We start from the raw sequence: 24,089 nt of genomic DNA, 5'->3' as shown, positions 1-24,089 counted from the left end.
TCTTGGGAGGGGGAAGTTCCCTTTCGAGGAACTCGAGCTGCGTCGCCATAGCAACGCTTTGGAGAATGCCTCGGCGTGACTGATCTGAAGCATGGCTGTTTCTCAATATGCGTTCTTCAGCGATCTTGCGTCCTCGTGTCCTCGCTCTACGTCATCATTAATGGTCAAAGTTCATTCCAATTCTCAAGAACGCAAGGACAGAGGACGCATGAAAATACCCGGATGTGTTCTTGATATCGAGGATGCATCGAGTGCAGACTTGCTGAAATCGCTTTACGCCCCAGAAGTCATTGCGGCAAAACTTCCGAGTTCGTTCTTCCAAGGTCACCTGGCAAGACCGATCTCCACGAGGACGCAAGACCGTTCTTTGCATTCTTGGAATTGAGAAACAGCCCATGTGTAACACATAATCAATAATTGATTGGATATAGGCTGGATGCCGTGCGGACCAGGGGTATAAGAAGGCATCCCACACAAACATACTCGCTTTTAGTGCCTCAGCAAGTGACTACGTGTATGTTTGCATAAATTTGAAGTATGTTTAAGAAGTTCAAGTATGTGTATCTCCCTGTCGGCGTGTTGGAAAGCCTGTCCACCCCTGCTGGTGGACGGCGCTACTGTGGTTTGATGTCAGTTGAGTGAGTGCTAATGCGTTTTGAAGTCTGTTTAGAAAGGCAGCGGACTTTTTAGTTATTCCTTTCATCATTCTGTCTGGTTTGTGCGTTCGTGAGGAAAAAGTGAGTATTTTTGAACATTTACAAGAGTTTGTTGTATGACTACATACAGGAACAATATGTGTGTTAGTTTAACTGTATAGTTTCATTATTTGAATCGAAGTTATGTAAGAGATGTCATTAAAGCCTAATTTTCCTTTCTTCGCGGCGCACTCGATTGAGATTACTTTGCTAATTATCGCCGATAATTTATGGTAACATTGTTGTATATATCACTTTGTGTGTTCTATGAGTGTTTATATCTTATAGTTGACTGTTACAATTTAGTGTAGGAGATTATTGTGAAGTGAATCTCCGTTTATGTTCTCCGTGAGCTATGTGCAGTTAATCACCTCGTGATTTATTCAATACTCCATTTTGTAGTCTATTTGTAATGTTGGTAACCGCTACAATTAATATTTGTGCACTTTAAGTTAAAAGCTGCTGTTTCTGCTATTAGTGACTATATTAACCACTGTTGATTAATATATTATTGCTATATGGTATTGCTATAATGATTATTGCTATAGTTAATTTATCTTCACATCATTGTTTTACAGCTTAAATTGATAACCTCATTATATGTTTATCTTTTCTTGTAGACCACAAACTCAAACACAAAACAAATACCAATACAACTAAATAAAGCTCTGTTAATTAAACATACATCCTCTGGAGCCTGATTCTCTGACCGGAGTCAAGTCCATATCTGCCGCCTCAACCAGTTAAATTGTGGGAGGTCACGCCCCTCCATTACATGGTCCTTCGAGCCGGATTGAGTGCACACTCTTGACGATATGGACAGCACGGCTGCTACAGACATACCAGCAGAGAACAGGGAACGTCCTCACACAGAACATCGTCCACCTGCTCACTTGGCAGATTATGAAGTTGAATATGTACCCCGACAGGATCATCCCCCACCTGCTATATCCTGCTCCAAAAGCAAGCACTGTGGCAAATCGAGGACAACATCCAAGAAAAGTATATCCAGCTTAGGCTCCAAGTGCAGTGGGCGGACCTCAGTATCTGGAGGTTCTGCCCCCATTCTTGCTTTATCTACTGTACACGCCGCCATTCTGGAGGAGAAGGTTAAAGAGATGGAGCTTAAAGAGGTTCAGCGTCAGATACAAGAGGATTTATGTGCTGACATAGAATGTCAAAGGCTCGAGCTTCAGGCTAAGGAGGCCGCGCGACAGCAAGAGGAAGCCCTCAAAGCTAAAGAAGCCCTAACAAAGCAGTTGGAGCGCCAGCGTCGCCTCAAGAAGGCTGAGAACAGATTGGAGGTAGCAAAGCTAGTTTCGTCCTTGCTTCAAGAACAGAATGCAGAGGCTCCACCGGATAATTTCCCAACCCCAGATAGCTTTGTTGCTCCTCCCCAGTCACAAGCCGACAAGGCCACAGTGATATCTTCCTCTCACCAACGACATTCAACTCCTCAGCATGCAGCTGTTCTTTACTCTGCCCCAACATCCACGGGTATAACACCAGTGCTACCTTTAGCGCCCTTACAGGCAACATCACTTCCCTTTGCTTCCTCAGCAGCCCAACCTGCAATGGCACCTCCAATCTTAGCACAGCAACCTCTAGCAGTTTCCACTATGGCACAAAATATTGGCGCCACAGCCAATCTTATGCTGCCAGCACATCAAGGTGCGCATCACTCCCGGTCAGGACATGCTACACATTACCAGAGTCCGACACTGGCATACGCTGCCTTCCAACCCCCACAGGTTGCAACAGCCCTCACGGCCTCGTATCCAGCATATATGCAAGCCCCCGGAGCTGAGATGCTGATTGCTTCTGCCTATGGCATTCCTAAGCCTACTTTACCAGTGTTCGAGAGTGGCCGTGAGAGTGACTTTGCTTTACTCAAAATGGCTCTAGACAACTTACTCAATGCCCATGGACACCTCAGCGAGCAATATAAATTCCAAGTGTTAATTGGCCACCTGAAGCTTCCCAGCGCACTACAGCTTGCTAAGGCATATATGTATGATGCAAGACCATACACTATGGCTCTGTATGCATTGCAAGAAAAGTATGGCCAACCAAGACAGCTTGTCCAATCGGAGCTAGGTGCCATTCTTAACAGCCCAGCACTGAAATACGGTGATGCCAATGCCTTTGACACCTTTGCACTGTCAGTTCAGTCCTTGGTGGGGATGCTGAGGACCCTAGAAGGAGAGACTGGATATGAGCTGCGTTGTGGCTCGCACGTGGACCGGCTCCTGAGTAAGATGCCTCCTGCTTATCGTGATGGGTTTGTTGAGTACTGCCTGAGTCACCACATTCTGCAGACTGGTACAGATATAACCTACACTCTCCCGGATCTAGCGACTTGGTTGCAAGTTAAGTCACAAGCTAAGCGTATCTCCAGTCGAGCAGCATCCTTGTATCAGAGTGAAGTACCCAAGCCAGTCAAGAAAGATCCACACACTACTCATTCCAAGGTGCAACCAGCGTCAGTCTTTCACACAAAGGAAGGGCAGGTAGACACAACAGAGCTGGTTAGAGCCAAATACGCTGCTAAACCCAAGCCTTATTGCCCTTATTGCGATAATAAGGAGCACTACCTTAACTCCTGTGAAGAATTCAAGAAGTTAACCACCAGCCAGATCGTCAAGTGGATTAAAGAGGGGAGAAGGTGCTGGAGATGTGGTAGAGGCCATGCTGTGGATAGCTGTACCCTTAAGCGGCCTTGCAAAGTCTGTAAGGAGACACATCTCACTATCCTGCATGAGTCAGTCCAAGAGGTGCAGCACTCCGTTCTCATGGTCAGCCTACCACCTACTAGGATCTATCTGGACCACCCTAACCGATCCCAGAAGGTCATGTTGAAGGTCATTAAAGTCCTCTTGCACAACGGCGACCTTACAATGGAATCGTATGCTGTACTTGACGACGGATCAGAACGTAGTATTGTTCTCCCACAGGTGGTGAATCAGTTGAAGCTTCTCAAACATCCAGAGACTCTTCCCTTGCGGACTGTTCATCAAAGGTCACTCAGCTTGATGGTTCATCAGTTACTTTTCAAGTGTCCCCCAGTCATGCACCTATGGAGAGGTATCAGATCTCACATGCCTTCACTGCTGATAGCTTGTGCCTCTCTGACTTTACCTACCCAGTGGCTGCCCTACAAAGGAAATACAAGTACCTGAGAGAGCTCCCCTTAGCTCCAGTGGACCGGGCTCAACCATTGCTTCTCATTGGGTCTGATATGCCACAACTACTTACCCCCATTCAACCAGTGCGCATCGGACCAACTGGTAGCCCTATTGCTGTGTGCACTAAACTAGGCTGGTCACTTCAGGGTCCAACAACACTCACCCAAGACACAGTGACAGAGCAACAGTGTCTACACCTGGCCACAGCACCATCTGAGGAGCTTCTCCGAAATGTTGAGCGGCTCTGGCAGCTGGACACACTTCCCTACAGTGCTAAGGTGGTCACCCGTTCCAAGCAAGATCAGCAAGCTCTCACTCTGCTTCAAACAGCTACAACGCGGGTAGACATCAATGGCACCCTGCGCTACGCCACACCACTGCTCTGCCGTACTCCGGAAATAACTCTTCATGCTCCCAAAGAAGCTGTACTGCCTAGTCTTCGCAGCACAGAACGTAGAATTGCCAGAGATCCTAAGAAAGTAGAGTCCTACTGCAATGAGATAAGGAAGCTAGAACAAGCTGGATACGTGGCTAAAATCTCTTCAGATCAAGCTGACGAATCTGCCAAGTCCTGGTTTATTCCCCATCATATGGTCCATCATAACGGTAAGGATCGGATCGTCTTTAACTGCTCGTACTTGTATCAAGGACAGTCATTGAATGAATTACTCCTGCCTGGACCTACCTTAGGACCGACCATGCTTGGTGTTCTTCTCAGGTTCCGGCAGCACTCAGTGGTAGTGATTGGAGACATAAAGAGTATGTTTCACCAGATCCGCCTGCTGGCCACCGACAAGCCGCTGTTGCGGTTCCTTTGGAGAGATATGAAGAGGGAGCAAGAGCCAATCATTTACGAATGGCAGGTGTTGCCTTTCGGAACGACCTGCAGTCCGTGTTGCGCAATCTATGCACTGCAGCGTCACATCCAGGAACACGGAGAACAAGCTCTACCAAACGACACAGTAAAGCAGTCGTTCTACGTTGACAACTTCCTACATAGCTCCTGCACCGTAGAAGAAGCCAAAGATCTGGTTGACAACCTGCGGAAGTTACTTTTGGATGGTGGTTTCGAGATAAGGCAATGGGCAAGCAACCTACCTTCGGTTATTGAGGATCTTCCCCCTGAAGCTAGATCAGCAAGCAGTGAGCTTTGGTTGTCTAGGACCAGTGGCGACCTCCAAGAGCCAACCCTCGGCTTGAGATGGAATTGTCTAAGCGACACATTAGGGTACAAACATCGACCGGTGGAACCGTCCGAACCTACCATGCGGACCATGTATAAGATCCTGGCTAGCCAGTATGACCCGATAGGTTTCATAGTGCCATTTACTACCAGGGCCAAGGTTCTCATACAGGACTTGTGGAAGCAAGACATCGGCTGGGATGACCCAATACATCCCCAGACTTTGCGGGATCAGTGGCTCAGATGGGAAGCGGAACTCCCGAACCTACTTCACCTGGAGCTTCCTCGACCCTACACTCCAGTCTGTGCGGACAACCCTGCTTCGACAAGACAGCTCCATGTCTTCTGCGACGCTTCAGAAAGAGCTTATGGTTCTGTCGCTTATCTGCGCACAACTGATAACGCAGGCCAAATCCATGTCTCCTTTGTGCTTGCCAGGTCTCGCGTGGCACCTAAAAAACACCTGTCCATGCCTCGCCTTGAGCTGTGTGCAGCTCTCACTGGTGCCCAACTGGCCCGTGTCCTTCAAACTGAGCTCACTTTGCCCATTGAACAAGTCTTTCTTTGGTCTGATTCTACCACGGTGCTGCACTGGCTAAGGTCTGATTCGTGTCGCTACAAAGTTTTTGTCGGGACTCGTGTAGCAGAAATCCAAATGCTGACAGAGGTGACAAACTGGAGGTATGTGGATTCAGCAAGAAATTCGGCCGACGACATCACCAGGGGTCTGACTTTGAAGGAGTTGGCATGTCCCCACAGATGGACTCAGGGACCAGACTTTCTGCATAGACCTTCAGATGAGTGGCCAGTCATGCCTACCCCCAGTACAGAGACTGAGGAAAGTGAGCTCAGGAAGTCTGCCTTCATTGGCGTTGTGTCAATGGCATCTAAATCTCAACTGCCTGACTCAGGTCAATTTGACACCTGGAAAGACCTTGTTAAAGCTGTTGTTCAGTCCTTTCACGGGGCGGCCCCCACTGACTCCAGTCAGTCCTATGATGCAGCTGACTTCATCAAGGCGGAGAAGATCCTTCTGGCACAGGCCCAAATGGATTCATTTCCTGATGAAGTTAAGGCCCTTACTTCCAATCAACCTGTCCTGCCTGACAGTCGGATTGGTTCTCTTTCTCCGGAATATGACCAAGACACATCACTCATACGAGTTGGGGGTCGTCTGCGCCACACTGAACACCTAGAAAGGGACGCCATACATCCTATTCTCTTGGATCCCAGCCATCACATTACCAAGCTACTGATCCAAGAGTTTGATTGTAAGCTTCATCACCCTGGACCAGAGAGGGTATTAGCGGAGTTACGTCGACAGTATTGGATACTGCGGGGATGGGAAGCTGTACGGAAACACCAGCACGCTTGACGAGACTGCCAGTTTTGGAGGGCAAAGCCGGAAATCCCAAAGATGGCTGACCTCCCGCAAGCACGTCTACGCCTTTACAAGCCGCCGTTCTACTCAACAGGAATGGATTGTTTTGGCCCATTTATTGTAAAGATTGGCCGACGGAACGAGAAGAGGTGGGGCATTGTGTATAAGTGCATGACCACGAGATGTGTTCACCTTGATTTATTGGAATCTCTGGATACAGATGCCTTCTTGATGTCCCTGCGACGTTTCATTGCTCGACGTGGGAAGCCCTTTGAGCTATTGTCAGACAATGGCACAAACTTTGTCGGAGGGAACAGGGAGCTGCAAGAGGCATTCAACACCATGGGCCCACAGTTGCAGTAACAATTGGCAGAGCAGCGAATCTCTTTCCGCTTCAACCCACCAAGTGCTCCTCACTTCGGTGGGACCTGGGAGAGAGAAGTCAAGTCAGTTAAGACAGCTTTGAAGGTCATCCTCAAAGAGCAGTCGGTGCCAGAGACTGTGCTGCGGACAGTCCTCACTGAAGTTGAGGGTATTATGAATGTGAAACCTTTAGGCTACGTGTCTGCTGACATTGCTGACCCGGATCCCATTACGCCGAACATCCTGATTATGGGCCGCAGAGATGCATCACTTCCTCAAGCTCTGTACGACCCCCACAACCTGCTGGGGAAGCGACGATGGAGACACAGTCAGGTGTTGGCTGACAATTTCTGGTCTGCGTTCATACGCAACTACCTGCCCAGTTTACAAGAGAGGCAAAAGTGGAGGACGGATAGCAAAGAGCTTAGTAATGGACAAGTGGTACTTATTGTGGATCCCCAACTACCACGTGCCCTTTGGCCAGTTGGCACGGTTACAGAGACTTATTCAGGATCGGATGGCTGCATACGGACTGCTGCTGTTCAGGTCAAGGATAGGACCTATGTACGTCCTGTGGCCCGACTGGTAAAACTGCCCAAATTAGAAGACGAAGACGGACCTGCTGACAGACTTTCCTCGTGATATCAAATGTCCTGAAGGACATTTGGGGGCGGCTGTGTTGGAAAGCCTGTCCACGCCCCCTGCTGGTGGACGGCGCTACTGCGGTTTGATGTCAGTTGAGTGAGTGCTAATGCGTTTTGAGGTCTGTTTAGAAAGGCAGCGGACTTTTTAGTTATTCCTTTCATCATTCTGTCTGGTTTGTGCGTTCGTGAGGAAAAAGTGAATATTTTTGAACATTTACAAGAGTTTGTTGTATGACTACATACAGGAACAATATGTGTGTTAGTTTAACTGTATAGTTTCTTTATTTGAATCAAAGTTATGTAAGAGATGTCATTAAAGCCTAATTTTCCTTTCTTCGCGGCGCACTCGATTGAGATTACTTTGCTAATTATCGCCGATAATTTATGATAACATTGTTGTATATATCACTTTGTGTGTTCTATGAGTGTTTATATCTTATAGTTGACTGTTACAATTTAGTGTAGGAGATTATTGTGAAGTGAATCTCCGTTTATGTTCTCAGTGAGCTATGTGCAGTTAATCACCTTGTGATTTATTCAATACTCCATTTTGTAGTCTATTTGTAATGTTGGTAACCGCTACAATTAATATTTGTGTACTTTAAGTTAAAAGCTGCAGTTTCTGCTATTAGTGACTATATTAACCACTGTTGATTAATATATTATTGCTATATGGTATTGCTAAAATGATTATTGTTATAGTTAATTTATCTTCACATCATTTTTTTACAGCTTAAATTGATAACCTCATTATATGTTTATCTTTTCTTGTAGACCACAAACTCAAACACAAAACAAATACCAATACAACTAAATAAAGCTCTGTTAATTAAACATACATCCTCTGGAGCCTGATTCTCTGACCGGAGTCAAGTCCATATCTGCCGCCTCAACCAGTTAAATTGTGGGAGGTCACGCCCCTCCATTACACGGCGCGATATCAAAGACAAGGATACACATAACATGTATATGTGTCTTTGAGCGCAGCACGCACAGTTGGCTTTTGAGGAAACTGGCTGTGTGCACTGTGAGCATTCCCGTGGATGTGTTGCGCTCCAGCTTCGCGCTTAAGAGAATGATATCTCAGGCTCGCGCCCTCACGGATCCGGTCCCGTTTCTGTCGAGGCAGAGCGGTGACTGCACTTGTGCGTGCAGGCGGCGGTATCCCCGCCTACAGCCGTGACATCTGTCTTTCGCTCTCTAGGAAGCTTGGGCTCACGGCTGCGATCCCGCTTCTCAGCGGCGGTTGCACTCGTGGGAGTCGCCATATGATTTCCATATGAGTTGCCATTTGGTATCTCTGCCTGCACGGGAAGTCCCCCTCTCTCTCTCTCTCTCTCTCTCGCTGGATCGGGAAGGCGCCCTGCGTGAGAGCAATATATTTTCAGATGGCTATCTCCGGAGAGATGGATCATCTTCATAATCCGCCTACTATTTAAGGCTAAACATGCAGTTTCCACGTGAAGCCTCCTCTTTTTACAGTACGAAGCAGTGCTTTAAGTGGGCCGGAACGCCCCGGTACTCAGTACCGCCACTTCTAAAAATAGCTCTTGAGCGTACCACCACCTCTACGTGCGCCCAGAACGTGCTTTTAGCGTACCGGAACGCTCATCTGTTTAAAAATCAGAGGTTTAATTTAATCATTTGGCTGCGCTGCCACTTTTCAGAGCGCCCTTAATGTACGCTTCCTATTTCGTTCCACCGAGAGCAGAGACTACATTACCCATACACCCTTGCGTTTACAAGTTAAAAGCGCATGCGTCCTTCAGTCAGTGCTCTGGAGAGGTGTGTGTTTGTGTGTGTGTGAAACGCACAACCATAGCTGCTCGGTTAAAATGAAAATACAATGAACACGTAATATGCCCTCCTTGTTTTAGAGTAGTAAAAGAACGCCGTCAGAATCAGTGGACTCGCTGACATCCCACCAAGCCAGAATGATAGCTGCAGGTCAGACGCAAGCCTTGTAGGTACGTGATAATCTCCGCTGTCGCGGCTTTCAGTTTGATTCCCCTCGACGCAACTTCGGATTTCCTCAGGCGATGTGCAGAAAACATTCTTGAAATTGTAATATACATTTAGTTTAATTGCTAAACTAAAAGTAAACGAAATTTCAATGTATTTGAACGACGTGCACAGTACACTCTTAAAACGAATGTGTTGTTTTAACACATCCTGTGTTGTCCCTTCCATTTATATTAACTCTAAATCAGCACGAAATGACACATAATGTGTTAAAACCAACACATAATGTGTCAAATAGTTCAACACAAAGCAATGTGTTAAAATTAACACATCCAGGGTGTTTAACACATAACACATAAACTATTTAACACATTATGTGTTCATTTTAACACATTATGTGTCATTTCGTGCTGATTTAGAGTTCATATAAATAAAAGGGACAACACAAGATGTGTTAAAACAACACAAAGTGTGTTGTTCTAAAAATAACACAGAGATGTGTTAAATTAAGGACAACACACTAGGTGTGTTGTCCTTAACTAGACACAAGATGTGTTAATTTAACACATTCGTTTTAAGAGTGTAGTTTTACCAGCCGCAAAATGGAAAACAATGGGACAAAATAAATGACTTTAGAGTTTCAAATGGCCAGTATTTTGTTATTCTTGACCCCATAGACATGGTCTTGGTGTCATTTTAAAGTTTTTTTTTCAAGCTTTTTCTATCTGAACCACTAGTTTTAGCATTTAACCATGCTGAAAATTTTACTCGCATATCTACCTTTTGCACATTTTATTTATGTTCAAAAACTCTTTCTACAGTAGCGCTTTCTAATGGTATTTTTTCAAAATCCTTTTGCACATTTTATTTAGTAGCTATTTCTAGCTCAAGCAAATCCACAAAAAGTCTGTTGACTGCTAAATATAAAACCCCTTCAATATAGGAGTCGAGTCAGCAAAAAAAAAAAATAGAGTACCGGCACCTCTTTTGGGCCACTTAAAGCACTGGTACAAAGGTATTATATATATATATATATATATATATATACATACGTTTTTACACCTGTATGTGTAGGCTATGTATGTATATCTGCCTGTCACAGCCTGCATGAGCTGTTTGTCCTTGGGTCAACACAATATGTTGCCCTGAGGACATCAACCACTTGGCAAAATCAGTTCGTGCGTCCAATGCCACCCTGGACTCCCCTCTGGCTCCGCCACTGGCTGTGTGTTGCTTGTACAGGTGTGCACAGCATTTATTCTCCTGATCGGCCGCTGCTGCGCCATAAGTCAGATAATGATTTTGTGTGTTACGATTCGAGACCCTCATCTGCTGAGGCGGGTGATGTCTTCGTTCGTGGCACTCACTTTCTTATTGAAGCAAAGTAGCTCACACCTCATTTATGGTGCCTGCTTCCCTTCGGTGCGTAGTACGACAGGCAGCCACCATTAACCTTCACCTGCATTAGCTCGAACTGATTTTGTCAAGTGGTTGATGTCCTCAGGGCATCATATTATGTTGACCCAAGGACAACATTTTTCTAAATAAAACCTAAAATCAGAGGGACATGATAAGTGAAAAACAATGGTCTAGAAACAGCTAATCCTGGTTGTAAACTTAAACTTAAAACAAACTGTAAACACATTTCTGAAATCTGATTGGTTGATTGAAATGTTGTCCCAGGGTCAACATAATGTTGCCCTGAGGACATCAACCACTTGGCAAAATCAGGAGAGCTGGCTCGAGTAGTGGAGCATGGCTACATTCTTGTACAGGAGGCTGTAGAACCTCCACAGTTTTTTTCTGTCCACTCCCAATAAAAACAGAATGTTGTGCTTTTCGCAAAATTAAGAAAATAAACATGATGCACGTTTTGTTCTCTCTCCCTCAGTGAAGTCATTTCAGAAACGCGTCAGAAAATTAACTGTAACTTCACAAATACATTTCATAAAAACAAAAGATAAATGTCTACATAATGCTTGGAATGTCAGCTTTTAAATGATGTAAGTGAGATTGAAAACATATATTGTCATTCGGTGTAAACTGTATGAGAAGTAGGAAAGGGACTGTCTCTCTAATGTTACCTGATTTTCTCTAATGAGATGAGATCGCCACACCCATTGAAGTGAATGAGCAGAGACATCCATATGCATAACTTCTGCCTCCTGCAGTCAATGGATACGCAATCCACAACCCAGTCTCTCCATTCCTTGTTTCTTCATCTGATTGCACCAAAACATAGGGGTATTAAGACCTCTATGCCTATGGAGCTGGTCTGTCTGGATTTCTGGACTGCGGAGGATGGGAAGAAATGCTCAGTTGGTGTGCTTTTTGTGATAGACCATTTCACAAAGTTAGCTCATGCCTTCCCTTGTCCGAATCAGTCTGCAAAACAAGTCACGAGGAAGTTGTGGGACCGTGTTTTTTGTGTTTATGGATTCCTGAGTCGTATCCACACTGACCAGGGAGCCAACTTCTAAAGTGCCCTTCTAGCCATGTTGTTAAAGCTATCAGGGGTCGCTAAATCTCATACCCATGGGAAACGGAGGAGTAGAGAGATTTAATCACATTTCTCAGCAGTTTATGTGCCAATGCAGCTGGGGTGTCGACCAGACCCCTGAAGCCACAAGCCCGTCGTACGTGGCTACCCACCCTGTGTCCGAGGCATCTTTGCATACTATTGTGTGCCTGGAGACCTGTCTCAGAGGCACACCGGCTCGGAGAAACGCACAGTCTGACCACGGGGCGAAAGTGCGACGACACGCAGGTGTAATGAGAATGCACAGTGAATGCCGCGCAGCCACGCTCTCCTCAGGACTCGTTCGTGAAGCCAATGCTGAAGCGGTCGCATATGGAGCAGCCCAAGCGGTGTCACAGCCGCAGCTGCTGCCATATGCCCCAGAAGCTTCTGAAATTGTTTCAGCGAGACCGCGCTCTTGCTCTTGAACGTATTCAGCCAAGTCAGAATCGACTGTACACGCGTTTCTGTTAGACGAGCTGTCAAATCAACCGAGTCCAGTTCCATACCGAGAAAAGGGATTCTCTGAACGGGGCAAAGCTTGCTCTTTTCCCAGTTGACCCAAACGAGCACGGTGTTTTAGGGCTAAGTCTCTGTGATCGCAAAGCGTCTGACGTGTTTGAGCTATTATGAGCCAATCGTCTAGATACGCGAGAATGCGCACACCTTTCTCTCTCAGGGGTTTTAAAGCTCCCTCCACTGCATTGGTGAATATGTGGGGAGAGAGCCCGAATGGGAGGACTTTGTACTGATATACTCTCCCCTCGAACGCAAAGCGGAGAAACTGCCTGTGCCGGGGGATAATCGATATGTGAAAGTATGTGTCCTTCAGGTCGATGATGCGAACCAATCGTTTGTACGAATGCATGGAAATATGCATTTGGGCGTCAGCATCTTGAACGGCATTCTGTGAAGTGCACGGTTCAGCAAACGCAGGTCCAGAATCGGTCGCAAGCCGCCGTTTTTTGGGTACAATAAAGTAAGGGCTGTAAAACCCTGACCTCATCTCGGCTGGCAGGACCGGCTCGATCGCGCCCTTTGCCAGTAGAGCAGCGATCTTCGCACAAAGGACGTGCGCATCGGCAGCTCTCACTGCAGTGAAACGAACCATGGAGAATTTGGGGGGGGGGGGGGGCGCCGAGAAAATTGGATTGCATAGCCGAGACGAATCATGCGTAAAAGCCAACGCGACGCCCTGGGAAGCTGTTTCCACGCCCTCAGACATTGTGCGAGAGGGACTAAGGGCACGATAGGTGTACCCGCGGCGGGTGCAGCGGAGGTGATCACCAGTGTGTGCGTTTCGGCCGCTCCGACAGGAGTGTTGTTTGTGGTAACACTCACCCGAGCCTGCTGGTGAGTGGGCGAGCAGGAGAGGCTATGTTGACGATGCACCCTCTGGCAAAGGAGGAGGAGGAGAACTGTGGGTTATGAGCCCGTGCGTCACTCCTGCGCTCCTCTGACGAGTCGGAGAACGAGGGGGGGTTATGAGCCCGCTCGTGTCTCAGGTACCGCTCTGAAGACCTGGAGATGAATGTGGATTTCGCTCTGTTTGTGACTGAAAAGTCGGCGGAACAGAAACAAAATGAAACCAATTATTCCCCAACCGGCCCTCCTCCGTTGGGGGGAGTGGTGCCTTCACCATCTCCTGATGAGCGATCCCCTCCATCTCCAGGTCGCCCATCTCAGGGCCGCTTCAACTTATGCTTGCCACCCTTTGAAGCGGACTGAGCGGGCAGGGCGGGCTGCTGACGACCGGTTCCTCGCTTCTTAGAAGGGCCCCGGCGAGGGGCAGACTGAGGCGCCGACGTGGACGGGGCAGGCGCAGGACGCTTACGACATGGCATGATGTGGGCGATGGCCTCAGTCTGCTTCTTGGCCGCGGAGAATTGCTGCGCCACCTGCTCGACCGTCTCGCCAAACCGGGCGGCCTGGGAAACCGGAGCATTCAGGAGCCGGGTCTTATCAGCGTCCTTCAGGTACGCCAGGCACAGCCAGAGATGGCGTTCCTGGACCTCCAGGGTGGACATCGCATGACCGACGACACGTGCGGTGACCTTGGTTGCACGAAGCACCAGATCAGTAGCCGCACGGAGCTCGGAGAACTCCGCCGATTCGTGACCTCCCATGTGCAGGTCCCTCAGAGAGCCTTAGCCTGGTGAGCCTGCAGCAATGCCATAGCATGCAGGGCTGAAGCTGCCACCCCACAGGCTTTGTAAGCAGTGCCAGTTAGAGCGGACAAATGCTTACAAGCCCGTGAGGGGAGAGTAGGCTGGTCCCTCCAGGAGGAACCGACACCGGCCGGACACAGCTGCATCGCGACCGGCCGCTCCACTGATGGGATACCAGTATACCCCCTGGCATCTCCACCCTCGAGAGAGGTGAGGGGTGAAGGCTGATACGTCCGGATCCGGGAGGAAAACTGGGTTTTCCACGACCATGTCAGCTCTTCATGCACCTCGAGGAAGAAGGGCACCGGGGGCAAGGACTGAGAAGCCCTGGCACCCTCGAAGTACCAATCATCGAGGCGGGACGGTTCGGGTGGGGGAGGTTCAGTCCACTCCAAGCCGAATGCCGCCGCCGTCCGAGCGAGCATGGCTGCCATCTCTGGGTCGAACGCAGGTCCCGCAACTCTACCCGAAGGGTTGATAGCCCCCCTCCAATGTTATGGCGGACATAGTCTCCGGTGGAGGCTCGACAGAGCACAAGGACACCGTAGAACAAGGGCCGCTCGTCTCCATCGGGACCTCCGCTTGCAACGGATCAGGGTGCTGGGAGCCACTGGACGAACCAGCGGACCGACCCAGCACCGTTATACGGAGGTCATCCTTTGCAAGCCTAGTAACTGCGCTCTTAGCAGCACTAGGCTTGGAAGGCGGGGGCTGTTCCCGGAGAAACGACACCCGTCTCTGCAAATCCGCCATAAACATGCCCTCACAGATGGAGCATGAGCTATCACGGACTCAGCGTGCTGGAGCCCCAGACACGAAAGACAACGCTCGTGGCCATCCCAGGGGGCGATGAACACACCGCATCCAGAAACGGAGCATGGGCGGAATGCCATCTTTAAAAAGATGCACCCAACCGTGACACGATTGAGTGGCTGTCTTTAAAATGACACAAAGCTCAAACGTGCTGCTCTTTTAGAGAAATCACTTTTTGTGCAAGTTGATGAAGCACACAGGGAGAAGCAACGTGCTCACTCGAACTCAAATCCTAAAATTGAGTGAGAGAGAAAGAGAGAAAGGGTGGAGAGAAAACACTGTGAGCCTCCGCTGAGGTGCCTTGGTCCAACCAACTTCGGCAAGCTGAGATATTTTTCTCTTAGAAAAGGATCTACGAAGATCAGTTCGCTTCTCGTAAGCAGATGTCTGCCGGCTTCGAAGCAATAAAAGCTAATTTGGTATTGTTCACCTGCGGCTTATATACGCACCTGGCGAGACGGCGCCTGCATTATGCAAATACCTGCATACCAAGTTCATTGCCGTTTTTATAGTTTCTCGAAGTAGATAGGTCGCCGCAGAGCGGTTCCCCAATTCGTTGGGGACTGAAAGGGAACCATGGTTTTACTACACTAACCATGGTTTAACTATGGTTTTTGAAAAAGACATCATCAACATTGAATACACAGTAATATTCAGCAAACATTTTCTTAATAAAACATTCTGTGTACAGGCAAGCAGAAGATCCCAGAATAAGAACACAAACCGCTAAAGTGCACATTTGTTTCCTTTAATGAAAATGAGCACATTCTGGGCATTTCTGCTTGACATGCTTATTAATAATATATTTTAGTGTGTAGTGAATTCAGTGTATTTATATCACTGTCTTAATGCAGTAAACAATGTAAAGAATAGGCCCAAACTGAATTGACTTAAAGGAACAGTATGTAAGAAATGTATATCAATTAATCATAAAATGGCCCTGATATGTCACTCGACATCAAGAAATCATTTTCATTTCAAATACTTATATCACTGACAACAGTGGTCTGGCCAGGATATTGTCATTTAAAAAGTGGAGTTGCAGCCCTCAACTGATGTTTATGTTGTCATTTTGTGTATTGGCCACCAGTTGTGTGATTGCAGTACCAGTTTTAGCCACAAGTTTTGTGATTGCAATACCAGCTTTGGCCACAATCCTACATACTGTTCCTTTAATTCTCAAAATTTTACAACTTTATTTACGTTAAATAATGACTTGGTTCTCGTTAAATAACGACTTTATTCTCTAAATTATATTTATTCTGAGTTTTTTCTCGTTAAATAATTACTTTATTCTCACATTTTAATGGCCCTAATCCTCCGTAGTCTCATGGTCACATTGTCCACTACCGGAGCGCAATATAAACCGACTGATGGATAGCATCAAATATCCATTAGATAACTGCACAACACAGTGTAAATTAGGGCTGTGTATCGCCGACAATTTCCCGATACGATGCGTATCCCGATACAAGGGTCCCGATACAAGACTATTTTGAATTACATTTTTTGTTCAGAATTTAGTAACATTATTATTATTATTATCTGTTTATTGTAGATTGAATTAGCAGTGTTGTAACAGTTGTGTTTTTGCCATTCATTTATTAGCTTCTGGAGTAACTCAGAAATAAATCCCAGAGTTAGTACTTTTACAAAGATAGTGCCTTACTTTAGGCACTATATTTGTCTCTCACTTAATTATTCTATATCTATGAATATATCTATAAACCTGCAGTTAGAGTTAATACTATTTAGTAGAAATCAGATTATTAATGTGACAGCTATAGTTTGAAGTAGTTCTGTATCTCTTCTCTAGACATACACTTTTCACATGGAAATCTTTGTCGTGTTTCTTCTCAAATGTGTTAGTACTGTTTTATAAGAGAGTGGCTAATAAAGCCCTTTGCAGTAATATAGGCTAAGATATCTGCGCTTTCATACTGAACTCATTGATTTTAAATACGAACGCGCACACAAGAGAGAAAGCGTGAGTACGCGGCCCGCTATGCAGACACGTGCGCCAGCGAGACAGACACGCAAGGTGAAAGTATACCCCGCTACCTTTAACTCTACGTACTCCACGGGACAGATGCGTCCTTTCCTTATGCATCACGGATCAACAGCGATTCGTCACGTTACTTTCAAAAGTGCATCCGAATCGATACGGAAGGGGCTGTTTCGATGCGCACATTATCAGGCGTCCATGACGATGTATCGTCGTATCGATATTTTGAACACAGCACTAGTGTAAATAACCAAAAATTATCCTTAATCAATGTGCATTTTTATCATCAAGTGTCAAAGTGTGGAAATACAGCCGTCAAGCTCCCAGACAATAGTTTCTCTCTATATTATCATTATAATAGTCCTTTATATGATGTGAAAACCTGCATGAACATGCGTTCGCCAATGGCTGTGCGCATTTTGCTTACGAACTAACAATTGGATGCTAGTCTAATTAATATGAGGATCAGCATTCAGGAGGTGAGTTGCAATGACTATTTATGGTTAATAATGGGCGTATATAGGGCGGGATTTGAGGCAGATTCACGTACGCACATTTTCAGGTGATCTGTGATTTATTAAAGGAATATTGCTTGCTAGTGTGCAATTTTTGGCCTATATGCGTACATAGACTTTTAGTAAGGATCCTACCCACAGTTTTATAAATGAGGCCTCTGATCTCTCATTGACTTTATAAATCCTTTACATTTTAGTGTTTTTTTCTTTTCATACAGTTTATGTTTAACTAAACCTCAGAACATGTGTGAATAGCGGAAAATTATCTTACTCCAGTATCTTCAGTTTACAGTCAGGATTCTTCAGTACATCAGAGATCAGCTTCACTCCTGAATCTCTTAGTTTATTCAGAGACAGATCCAGTTCTCTCAGGTGTGATGGGTTTGATCTCAGAGCTGAAGTCAGAGCAACACAACCTTCATCTGTGATATCACAATCACACAACCTGTAGAGAACAGACAGTTTATGTAAATTATGCTAAACTACAAAGTTTGTTCACAAATCTCTAACCTCCATCTCTTCATGTAATGTTCCTCTTTCAATTCCTCAGTAACTGAGACAGTGCGTGTTTAAATGTCAAATAAATCCATCACACAGCTGACTATTAGTGTTAGATGTCCTAAACCACATGAACATTTCTTCATAAATCTGTATTGAGTTCATGACTCACACTTGTAATTCTCATCAGGTATTTGATGTAAAAATCTTCCTCTAATACAGGAGGAATATCAGCTGGAGATAACATAACTCTGATCTTACATTTAAAGATGTTACAGTGTTTAAAGATCAATTTCACTCAATCTATAAAAACATTATTAATGTGTGTGTCATTGTCAATGATGGATCAATGTTTTTAATCATCTTTATAAAAACAACAAGACGAGGAGAAAAACTCTTCATACACAATAATATCAGCAAAGATTTCATCAAAGAAACACCAAACTACATTTTCTGACATTTTAACAGAGGAGTTTTGTTGCACGTTGTGAAGGAAATTGAAATGAATCATAACTAATTATAACTAACATGTCTTTTCCTTATAGGTTTGAACATTTGTACTGTATGCTTTTGACAACAAAATGTGTTAAAATAGAGGAAGTACGTGTGGTTTAATGATTTCAATTTAAAACCCCATGACTTGTCAAAGCTGAGGTCATCAAGAAAGTAAAATTTATTTTTGTCTGCATTGTAACAGAGAGGAGTTTCTGAATTGCAGATATGAAGAATAAATCATATTAGAGATAAATGATGTGACTTTGTCATGTATCTATCCTATATAAACTCTTGTATTCTTTCTGATGAGGAGCTTTCGGCCGTGATTAACCCTCTGGGCTCCGACCATTTTGGGACACTGTCAGAGGTTCTGACATGCTCTTACATTTGGTCTTTTTTCAGTTGCTTTTAAAACATATTAATGGCAAGTGTCTCATAACACTGCGTTCAGCACAAACTGGGCTAAAATATTATATTAGCTACATGTATGTACATGTTTTTATTTTTCAGAGAAAAATGTTAATGCATGGTTTATAAAATAGCAAAATTTTTAAGTCACTGATATAAGTCCACAAAACCCATACTAAACATGTTTTCACAAGACTTTTTTAAACAGAATCTAGTAGTCTAGAGTTTTTTCTTTAAAATTATGTGAAAATTATCCTGCCTGCTCATTCACATAAAACAATATATTGATTTAGAAATTGTAACATAGTTTTTGTTTAGAGGGGCCGTATGCGAGAAGGATTGATTGACAGCTAGCAAACAATGAGCTGCATAATGAGGCAGTAATGTGAGAGGAAACTACAGTAAAGAATGTGAGGACAAATAAATGTATACATGTTTGTTTGAGGTTTATTAAGAAGATAACAATATAATCAAAATAGAAATGAAGGTCAGTAGGACAGTTAATTTGGAAACAAACTCTATTCAAAAACTTAACTTGTATAAGAAACTGATAAACAACAGAGCTGTAAACTTCATGTGGCTCATGTTACCATATAACTTTAATTCCAAAAAGTGTGAATGTTTTTCCACTTAATAGTTTTGTACTGATGAGAGGGATGCAGACCTGTAAGAGAGTTATAAACAGCTGTTAGCATATATTGTCCACAGAAATACCCTTACATACATGACTGATGGGTACATATCACTGATAGCACTACATTCAGATAAACTATGTACATAAACTAAATTCAGAACATCTCAGATAAACATCTGCAGTGATTAGTTATATAAAAAGCTGTTTTCAGATGACTGTTTTCAGATGCCCATCCCCTTATCGTCTAGCTTCTGTTTAAACGCGTTTCTGTAAGTGAGTATGAACTTTAAAAACACATCGCATATGGCGTCCATGTATACATGTATGTATGGAATGCGTTGCGTGTAAAAAATATCATATTACAGCAGATCCCGCAGTGCAGCATTACTCAAAGTTGCCATGAAGGATACGAAAGTGAATAACTGTGCCTAACACTGTACAGCATGTAACAATGAAATCCGCCATTATGTGAAATCACGCGTTCTTGTTTGTAAACAATGCGAAAGTTTTTCAATCCGAAGCGTGCAGTCTGCTGAGGTTGCTTATGTAGGCTGAACTGCACAAGCCATAAGCATATTACATCATAGCAAATATAAATGGTTTACATGAACTGTTACTTACTTCACATATCCTCCTCCAGTGCGTCCTCCATTGTTCTTCTTCTTAGGTAACGTTAAAGATAAACGCTTTTCTTCCTCAATGTCCAGACATAAATGAAGATATTCCTCACGTGTCTGAATAAAGTTTATAATCCAAACATGCGGTAAAGTCTTTAAATCTGATAAAACTTTACGCTTTGTTTATTATTGTTGGAACTGCTCGTCTCTTCATTACCATGTCAACAGCCTGTGGGCGTGACCGCATTAAAGATAATGAAGTCAGCCAGGAAAAACAGTACACTCTTTACTTCAATGCAGATTATATAAACAGGCATTATTTGTTTTTGATTATAATTAGCTTGTTTAAAAGTAGACATTTCAGGCTTTCTTTGGATATGTGTATCATGTTTGTGTGACGAGTTTTGGCGGAGTTTCAACTGATTTTTGTAACGTGATTTGAGAGACAGCTGGCGGAGACAGAAATGTCTGAATGCGCACCCTGTTTATTTTCTTTATTTGACAAAAACACAAAGATCTCTTGTTATTGTGAATGTACAATAATTAAAGAGGACCCTACACAGTTTCAAATGGTGTCAAACACATAAGTGTATGATTATTAATGATGGAGTATTTTAAGTTGATTCTGCTATGATAAGGAAAAAACATCTCAAAACGCGTCCCAGCGTTTTTGGACCCCTGGGGGTTAAATCATATTCAAAGACATTGACTGGAGTCTGTCAGGTTGAACACATGATCTTATTTCCTCAAGTGTTTGTGTTCATTAGGGGTGGGAATCATTTGGACCCTCATGAATCGATTCAGAATCGACGTATAATTAATATGTTAACCGGCATATCGATATGTAACTGTAACTGACATATCGTCTAATCATCATCATTATACACAGTGATTTTGGCAGTATTACTGTATTTATCTAATGCAGCACACCCAGCGCCTCTGTCTGAATAACAAATTATGTTTTCTTCTTTTTACAGAAGTATATTCATGTTCTTATCTATATCTAAACATTTAGCTGCAGGTTTTTGGAAACACTATTAGCACATCAGATGAGTCTGTAAATGAAAGTCACTGTTTCTTCCTGCCGCTCACTGAACAGAGAAAAGGCAGAGGAAGATCATCCCAACATGTATTTTGTTTTCTTGCAGTTCAGAATTAGTCAAATAGGACTAGATGTATTTGTTTTTTCTTTCTCTACTGCTCGTGTAAGCTGCGCTGTGGGTGCTCGTGTGGTGCGGGCTCTCAAGCTGTCTGTGTGCAGCACCCCTCCTGCAGTTGAGTTCCGCCTTTTGGTTCTGATAACGTCATGTTATTATTTTGTAAAATAGCTCTTAAGAATTCTTGACATTTGTGAATCGATTTGGAATTGTCCATGTCCGCATCACAATGAATCGAAGAATCAATTTGTGTTGTCTATAGAGGCACCGGTTATGTAACTTAAGTCAGTCAGGTGTGTATTGGAAATCTAACAACACAACATCATTCATTTTTATTGTAGGAGAATGTATCTTAATTTTAAGCTTTATCTCAGTTTTTATCTTCACAGGTTGTGTTGTGGTGAAACACTGCAGTACTTTGACATATTGATGTCTCATAATTATTCATGAGACTGCTGATGTATCTGCTTACTCATCAGATCTCTCACTGACTTTATATTTCATTTACATTTTAGTGTCTGTTTATTTTTCATAAAGTTTATGTTTAACTACACCTCAGTACATGTGTGACTATCAGAGAGATGATCTTACCACAGTATCTCCAGTTTACAGTCAGGATTCTGCAGTACATCAGAGATCAGCTTCACTCCTGAATCACTTAGATTTCTATTGAATGACAGATTCAGAAATCTCAGGTGTGATGGATTTGATCTCAGAGCTGAAGTCAGAGCAGCACAACCTTCATCTGTGATATGACACTTACTCAACCTGTAGAGAACAGAGACACACAGTTTGTTCACACACAGATCAAATCTACAGTGAGTTGAATTTGTTTCTCTTCCTGTCATCATTTAGTGTTCATGGACATTTTCATTTTAGTATAATTTATGTGTGTTTGTGTTTTACTGAAACACATCAATGAGAATTACGAGGAAATTAACTTCATCAGTTTATGTTTATATTAACTGTGTGATTTATTTTATACAGTAATGGAATCAGATTTCTCTCATCAGACATCACAACATTTTCTCTTATGTTTTTATTTCTGAATGACTTTTGTTGCTTTACTTTTTTCTCATCATAATTCAATTTTAATGTTTTATGTTTGTGACTTTCAGTAAGAGTTAAAGTGTTGTGATGAATGTTGAATAAAATCAGCATCAGTTATCAAATACATTACTGAGATTAAATTAAAATTCACCATTTAACATTTAAAGTGGACCAAAATTTTTATAAATGTTGTCTTTGAATTTTGAACAATACTTGTCTGAGGACATCTTATGGTGTTTTCAGACCTGAGTCTATGTTTCATAACCTGCTGCTTTTTCTCCTTGGTTCAGTTTGTTTAGGCATATGTGAACCTAGCAGCCACAACTACCTGATGAAAATCAAGAAAACACTCCCAGGAGGTTCACAACAAGATTATAATTTGCCCGGGATATGTTGTGCTGTTGGCGGTAACAACAGTCGTTAGAGGAACCACGAACTACAATTGAATTCTATTCCAAAGGAGTTAAATCAGCGGAATAAAGGATTGTTTTCAATCAAAAGTGACCACTAAGATAACATAAATGCTTGCCTAATATTAATGAATAGTAAAAAGTTCTCAAGTAATTAAATAATCAAGTAAACAGTAAGTAATAAAATAAGAACAGAGAAACAAATGAAAAAAACAGACAAATAAATATAACATTAAGTAGCAGATTGTTTTTTGATTAACATATAAGTTACAGCTGTCACTTATACTTACAAGCCTATAGTAATGGATTCATACGTCCTTAACCACTTTTTCCCAAAAAAAATGTACTTTACACACAACCTTTTTATATACATTTATATACGCCAATGGACATTTTGACTTAATTATGAGCGTATGTGATAGTCAAAGCCGAAAGATCACAGTTCTGCATGTGCACGTTTGTTCCCGCTGAGATGTTATCAACAACAGACTTTCTTTTGTGTCCCAGCAACTTATTTTCAGGAGCAGATTAACCATATGGGCAAACTGGGCGAGTGCCCGGGGCACCAAAGTCTTAGGGGCACCAACTGAAACCAGCAATAAAAAAATATTTTATAAAATTAGAAAAGTACTTGCTCTTTAAGACGCAAGTTGTGCATCTACTAAGTAAGCGTGACACGCACAACAGCTATCTGGACAGTGATTGGCAGACAGCCGAAAGCTCCAAAAACAACGAGAAGGTATCTGAGAAGTGGCAGCAGCTAAGTGGCAGTGCCAAATGAAAATTTAAAAAAGACAAAGAAAAAGTGCATTAAGCCACTTTACACAAAATCCCACAAATATGCAGTTTTTTTCGTGCTGGTGCGAGTAGTCTGTTAGCAGCACTAACAATGATGCAAATTTATGCTCTGTTGAGCAATCAATTAACAACGGAGACACCACCAATCAAATAAACAGGAGTGCACCCGATGAGCCCAAGCATCCAGAAACAATCAACCAACAGCTCCTACACCCAGGCTGAGGTGGATGATGAAACAGACAATCGATGGTTTGCTGTTCCTGGTGATCTGGGCTTGTGGGGGTTCATCACAGAAAAAGTGAGTGAAGAGTAAACAACATGGAGCTGCAGTCTATCAGAATCAGGCTGCCAAATATCCAACATCTGTATGAGATTGTGGAATGGAGGAAGAACAAGTTCTCTTATAAATTAATTATTACAGTCTCGTCTCCAAAACAACTAAATTGTTCCTAAGGAATGGCTACTGTACTCCCCGTCAACTGGATTGGTTTATTGCTATTCATGCAAACTTTTCTCCTCACATAATCGTACATTTATTACAGGCTTCTGTGACTGGAAACCTCCTGAGAGGATATCTGACCACGAAAAGA

General features: G+C 43.6%; 2 protein-coding genes across 2 annotated transcripts; both read left to right on the top strand.

Moving 5' to 3' along the window:
- The first annotated feature begins 662 nt into the window (after positions 1 to 662).
- LOC141361627 (uncharacterized) lies at positions 663 to 4,007 on the top strand. Its single transcript, XM_073863186.1, has 2 exons — positions 663 to 737; positions 1,316 to 4,007. Exon 2 carries the CDS (start codon positions 1,511 to 1,513, stop codon positions 3,872 to 3,874), a length of 2,364 nt encoding a protein of 787 aa, XP_073719287.1. The 5' UTR covers positions 663 to 737; positions 1,316 to 1,510; the 3' UTR covers positions 3,875 to 4,007.
- On the top strand, positions 3,934 to 8,375 carry LOC141361729 (uncharacterized). The gene is made up of 2 exons (XM_073863429.1): positions 3,934 to 7,647; positions 8,226 to 8,375. Exon 1 carries the CDS (start codon positions 3,934 to 3,936, stop codon positions 6,436 to 6,438), a length of 2,505 nt encoding a protein of 834 aa, XP_073719530.1. The 3' UTR covers positions 6,439 to 7,647; positions 8,226 to 8,375.
- The last annotated feature ends 15,714 nt before the right edge of the window (positions 8,376 to 24,089 follow it).

This window comes from Misgurnus anguillicaudatus, chromosome 24 (genome assembly GCF_027580225.2).
Source record: "Misgurnus anguillicaudatus chromosome 24, ASM2758022v2, whole genome shotgun sequence".
Lineage (NCBI taxonomy): Eukaryota > Metazoa > Chordata > Actinopteri > Cypriniformes > Cobitidae > Misgurnus > Misgurnus anguillicaudatus.
This window is presented reverse-complemented; position numbering and strand designations above follow the sequence as displayed.